Source organism: Saccopteryx bilineata, chromosome 4 (genome assembly GCF_036850765.1).
Source record: "Saccopteryx bilineata isolate mSacBil1 chromosome 4, mSacBil1_pri_phased_curated, whole genome shotgun sequence".
Classification (NCBI taxonomy): domain Eukaryota; kingdom Metazoa; phylum Chordata; class Mammalia; order Chiroptera; family Emballonuridae; genus Saccopteryx; species Saccopteryx bilineata.
Window position 1 is genome coordinate 76,290,685 of NC_089493.1, and position 6,387 is coordinate 76,297,071.

Sequence of the window (6,387 nt, forward strand, 5' to 3'; positions counted from 1 at the left end):
CATCTTGTCAGTATCTAGCTCTAGCTGAGATTATTGGTCAAAAAAACACAAATGTTTATGTACAAACTATGCCTTCAATTTTTTAATATCTAGTATCTCTCACTCAATATATCTACTGCTTATTAAACTAGAAATCCTCCAGAAACTTTTGCCCCCTCTTTGAGACCGCACATTCTGCATGTCTTGGCCCAGGGAACAGAACTCGGGCTAAAAGTTGGGAGCCTGGTCTTCCAGCAGACAACTGTGCCACCTAAACAAAGTCATTTAACTTCTCTGGGATCCTGTTTCTCAGCTGTAAAATGCAGATCACTAAGGCCCCTTCCGCTGTGAACCAAACCCTGTGATACTTGAAGACTGTATCCTTGTTTGAAAACAAAGGGTGAGAGAAGGCGAGATATAGAAGAAACTGAACACATCAAGTATTACCACTGTTTAATAAGTGAAGCAAAAATATCAAAATATGTGCAACACAGATTAAGAGGTAAATATGGATTTTTATAGGAAATTCTTTTATCATGTTGATGTTGAACATGAGAATTCTCTCTTCCCCACCTCTAAGCTGTCAACAGGCCCCTGCCCAGATAGGTCAACTAGGGAGATACAGAGTACAAAGCAAAATTACAAAAATGATATTTGGGTTAACATCAATATAGCTTTTTAATTTGAGTGTATAAAGCATGATGACATATCAGCATTAAAAAGAAAAAAACAACCCAGAATTTGGACTTAGTCCAATCCAAATGAGGCATTTTCAAGCCTGAAGGAAAAAAAAAAGTCTTGTTAGCAAATACACTTATTTTATTTGGATTATAGATCACACCACCCAATTTATCTAATTTTTGCTTTCTACATCACTATTTGTAAAATAAGTAGCTACAATTTTCTACACCCATTACAGAGAGCATTTCCCATTAGTTTATCCCATTGATTCTCCCACAACCTAAGAGAAAAGAATGCTAGTATTAGAGTTCAAACTGTGGCTCTACTATTTAGTTACTATGTGACTCTGGGTAGGTTACCCAGCTTCTCTGATGCTCTCTGAAAAGCTGGATTTTCTACCTCTGGACCCTAACCAAAGACTTAAGAGATGTCCCATTCCTCCCTCTTTCATGCTGCTAGAGCTCCTTGTAGATACATCTACTTTAGTATCTTTACACTGCATTATAACAATCTGTTTCTATTTCCACTACTGGACTGGGGGCCTCTAGAAGGCAAACACAGTGCCTATACACTAAGGCTCAAAAAGGGACTGAAGAAGGAACAGGACATCTTCAGAACCACGTCACTCCTCTCTTCTTACTAAATAATAAAACAACTGCTATGCAACAGAAGAGAATGGTTTATTTCTGAAGGCCCAGAGATGTCCTATGTGGAAACAGCAGAAGATTGAGCAGCTCTTGTAGGTAGTGTGGGTAACCAGCTGCCTCTCTCCTGCCATACCACACCAGCAGCTCCTCTGATTTCCTTCCGAGGGCCAGTGACGCTGGCAGAGCCCCAACTAGGGCCACACACCTTCCTTATGCCACCCCGCAGGGGAAGGGAACGTGACCCTGTAGGATTCTTCTCTGCTGCTGAAATGCTATCCTGATTAATGCCTTCCACATACTGAGGGTTATCACGTTAGAGCTTTCTAGAAACAGTCCCTAGAATAATGAAACAAACAACAAACAAAAAAACATTTTCTTCAAGTTAGAAACCTACTTACATGATGCTGGTTAGTTGTACTGATCTGTAAAAAAGAAAAACAGTAAGTTTTACTTTTAAAATACTATGTATTAAAAAATGTCTGGCAAAATAGCCTGCTGTCCCTAATCATGTAAACCTTGTTTAGAATTACCCAGTAGGACCTAAACCTGCCTACTAGCCTCAAAGCCCAACCCAGTCAGAGTGCTGGAGAACTACAGGATGGCAGGGTGCTAGGAGAGCAAGACGTACAAAGGCCCATGCCTCTCTGAGATTCCTGTGACACTAAGTGTCCACAAGCAGGAAAGCTCAAGGAAGCCAGCGGGTAAGAAACATTGGGAATGAGTGCACATTTGTGCAAATGCTGTTGCTGCTCCTTGTTCTTGCCATGGAAAGACTACCATTTCCAGGATTATGCTGTGCAGAGGTCTCTCAAAAGGTGCCACTTATCAGAGCTTTGATAACATTCCCTGACAGTCCTAGTATGCAGAATTTTTTTTTTTTTTCAGTGAGAGGGAGAGAGACAGACAGGGGCAGAATGACAGAAAAGGAGAGAGATGAGAAGCATCAATTCTTCGTTACGGTACCTTAGCTGTTCATTGATTGCTTTCTCATATGTGCCTTGACCGGGGGGTGGGATGGGCAGGGGGCTCCAGCAGAGCAAGTGACCCCTTGCTCAAGCCAGGGACTTTGGACTCAAGCCAGTGACCATGGGGTCCTGTCTATGATCCAACGCTCAACCTGGTGAGCCTGCGCTCAAGCCAGATGAGCCCGTGCTCAAGCCAGCAACCTCGGGGTTGTGAACCTTGGTCCTCAGCATCCCAGGCCGACTCTCTATCCACTGTGCCACCACCTGGTCAGGTCAGATTTTTTTAAATATCAAAGCAGCCTGACCTGTGTTGGTACAGTGGATAAAGCATAGACCTGGAATGCTAAGGTTACCTGTTCAAGGCCCCCGGCTTGCCCAGTCAAGGCACATACCAGAAACAACTACGAGTTGATGCTTCCTCCTCCTGCACCCTACCCCGCCCTGCATTTCTTTCTCACTCTCTCTCCTTTTTCTAAAGATCAATAAATAAAATCTTAAAAATATATATATATCAAAGCAGATTTATGCTACGGTTATACTCAGACACAACTGTTGGCAGCTAAGGAAAGAACTTGAAAACTTACCCCATTGGACTGTCTTGGGCTCAGTGAGAGTAACGTGTTCAACACGGCAGCTGTACTTATCTCCTGCACTGGGAGTGAAGTTTGCGTGCACAAGGAGATAGAAAGACCAGTCCTTGCTGAAAGACAGGTCTGACTTCTCCACTTTCATTTTCTCGCCATTCTTCAGCAGATCAATTTCAATTTGGGGTGGATGAAAACCAGATACGTAGCAGTTCAGGAAATTCGGCTTTCCATTCTCCGCAGGATGCCGTGAATAAACCTGAACCCTCGGTGGACCTGAGGAACATCAGGGAAAGAGAAATGATAATTGCAGAGTACTTCACTTGCGGCTACCTTGGTCTAAAGCTATATCAAGCACCAACTGTTTAAATTTGATCATCTATTTCTCCCAATTCCATTTCCATTCTGGCCAAATAAGCTTCCACTTTTCCAAAAACATCTATCTCCATTGGAGGGATAAACTATGATTTAGTGTCTTTCCCACACAATTCTCCTACACTGCTTTTTCTGGCCTTTTCTAGCAGATTTCTATTAGTATCTCCTCTGTCTCTAGAGATTGTGCCAAATCTTTAAGAATCTTTCTGTGGAGGCTTTCAATAACGTTTGATGGCTTCTCAGCACCCATACCACAAAAGTCTACATGATGGCCCTAACCTACTTTTTAAACTTCATTTTTCATTTCACATACCCTTCATAATTGTCACATTAGAAAGCTCATGTTATTGTATCCTGTTTCAGCCCTGTCCACTTTTTTCTTATGTTTATATCTTTCCTTTTCTGGCTCCTGCTCCTCCTAGATGAACGCCCATCTAACTTCTCAAATTATTGAGTGTTTGGTAAAGCGCCTGGCACATAGCAGCTGCTCTGTAAGTGGCAGATGCTATTACTATTACGTAGTTGTTCAGGTGCCTAAGAGAGTCAACCCAAAGTATGTTCCTACAAAACACAACCTCTTCATCCTGCCTGGGGTTTATACACTAAACCCTTATCTGATTTTGTACCTGATTTCATGATCTACAAGATTTAAATGCTCACAAATAGCTTACATGAGCGAGTTGGGCTGGGTCAGACAATAGGAAAGGGTGTGGACTCTGGCAAATGGGAGAGAAGAAGTAGAATAATGCAAGAAAATGAGATTTGCATTTTAATCAGCACCCTGAAATTATTCCTATTGTTGGCCTGGTTTGGAATATATTGCATAATGCTATAAAACAGTGGTTTCCAAAAGCAGATGGGATGTATGACTAGACCATCCCTGTCGGTACAGAAAGAAAATATAAACTCTGTTTCTATATTTTTCATCCAAAATGAAGAGAAATGTTACTGCTAGTAAATATAGATATATGGATGGACACTAATACATGTGTATAATTCACTTTAAAATACATACACATTCAGGGTACATGATTACTATAGGGCAGCTGTTCCTCCAGGTCCAGAAGGTGGTGGGAAGGAGAAGTACCAGGCCACTCAGACCATATGTATATGTCTAGAAACACTCTATCATCAAAGGAAAGGTCACCAGGAAAAGGAGTATCAAAGTCCACAAGAGCTGGACTGGGGATCTCAGTGAAACCCTGATTTTTTTTCCCTATCAAGTTAAAAGTTAAGATAAATCACAGTGCTCTTCATATTTGAGCTTCTAATAAGTAGGACACAATAAATGCTACAGGAGTCAAAGCAACGTTAATCTGGCCTGGAATTCTCAAGTTGAGCAAACCAGGTAGGGTTTTGCAAAAACATGAAAGCCTCTAAGAAGAGAATCAGTATCGGCCAGGCCTGGATCTGAATCTGGACTCAGGCACTTACTGGTTCTGTAACTTTAGGAGAATGATTTTAGCTTTTGAAGCTTACCTGAAAAATTAATTTATGCCCACAACAAACCAAGCAAAACACACATGGGATAGAGCAGAAAACTGACCCCTGCAGGCAATCACCATTACCAATTGTGTATCTTCCAGAACTGATCTATGCATAAAATGTCTTACTTTGGAATTTTTCAAATTTAGATATTTTTTAATGTCAGTTTATTTTTCAAAAGGCTTCTTCTATAGTCAGCAGCAAATGTCAATAATAGTGATTACAGACATTCTGCTTTACTTTGTAAATAAATTATAAATTAAACACCTTTTTCTCATGATCAAAAAACCACACTTCCCAGAGGCTTTTATGAGGGGGGAAATGAGATGGTCTGGTATATTACAAAATATTTGAAATGTGCTTAATATCCCTGGTTTCTCCGACAGACAGCCTGGGTAAGTAAGTAACCACTTTGATTACCCTTATCACTGGTTTTATAACCTCTCTGATTAACCTTGGCTTTTTCAAAACTGAAAGTAGAAGCTCTGTTCATCTTGGAAAGAACCAGGCAAGGTGCCAAAGAAGAAACCTTCTGTAAGCAAAAGGCAACAGAGGCTCATGGCGGCCCAGCTTGTTCAGACAATCTCATACCCAAAGGAGATGGTTCTGAAAAACGCACATACAGCCCAAAGGTTTACTCCAGCATAATGCTCTGGTAAGGGGCAATTGTCTGCCAGTTACTCCCTGTGTGATTAAGTTACTCAAACTCTTGGTGCCTCGGTTTCCTCAGCTGTGAGATGCTGATGATAACCTTTATATTTACATTGTGGACGCACACTATAAGTTGTCAAAAACGGGTGGCTCATATGATTATTGAATACTAGAATCTATGTATACACAATAAATTAAAATCAATTTAAAAAGCGACATGTAATCGTGAGTTACATAACTCAAAGTGAGTTAATAATGTGAAAAAGCTCTGTAACACCTCAGAACATTCTACAAACGTCGCGTGCTGATGCCACGCCAGGTTTGATCCCTTATTTATGGGAAAGTGTGAAGAGGCAAATGAACCTGGCCGGCGCTAGAAGGAAGCCGGAAGCCCTGCGGTTCCCAGTGAAGCAGCGTAGTTGCGATGGACTATTCACACCGGGATACCTCACCCAAAACCCAAGGGTCTGTCTCCACCTATTCAGAGTCCCCAACTCCGAGCCTTCGGAGCCCGCCTACCCGCTTTCCCCTCTAGTTGCGCCCGGAGCGCGAGAGGTCTGGCGTAAGAGCAGAAGAGAAACTTTCCCGAAACTCTGTCCCGACCTACCCTGCCCGGGCGTGCCAGCGCTCTCCCCCCAACGCCCTCTGCTCCCGGAGAAAGAAGAAAAAAGCTAGCGTCCTGGGCTTGCACACACCCGCTGCCCCGTCCCCAGACCCAGCCGGGGCTAGTTCCCTGGCCGGGAAAGAACTCTTAGAGGAACTGGGGGTTACAGAGTTAGAGAAGACCGAGAGTGCCAAAGAGGGTGGGGGCCCGGGAGAGGAAAGACGAGCGAAGGAGAAACGGGGAGGAAAGAGCACTCACGCTGGAGGGCGTCCAGGCCAGACAGGGCGAACAGCCCGAGCAGGACCAAGACCACTGAGCGAGCCATCTCAGCCACAGGAGCGCCGACGAAAATGCGCTGTGGGCCTCGCGCCTCGTCTTATATTCCACGCGCGCACCACCAATCAGAACTCTGCCCG

The 6,387-nt window shown here is 43.2% G+C and overlaps 1 protein-coding gene across 1 annotated transcript; it reads right to left on the reverse strand.

Moving 5' to 3' along the window:
• Window positions 1–415: 415 nt before the first annotated feature.
• On the reverse strand, window positions 416–6,387 carry B2M (beta-2-microglobulin). Its single transcript, XM_066276585.1, has 4 exons — window positions 6,230–6,387; window positions 2,857–3,132; window positions 1,706–1,729; window positions 416–757 (listed from the first exon to the last, which is right to left on the reverse strand). The coding sequence occupies exons 1-3, from the start codon at window positions 6,294–6,296 to the stop codon at window positions 1,716–1,718; spliced, it is 357 nt and encodes a 118-aa protein (XP_066132682.1). The 5' UTR covers window positions 6,297–6,387; the 3' UTR covers window positions 416–757; window positions 1,706–1,715.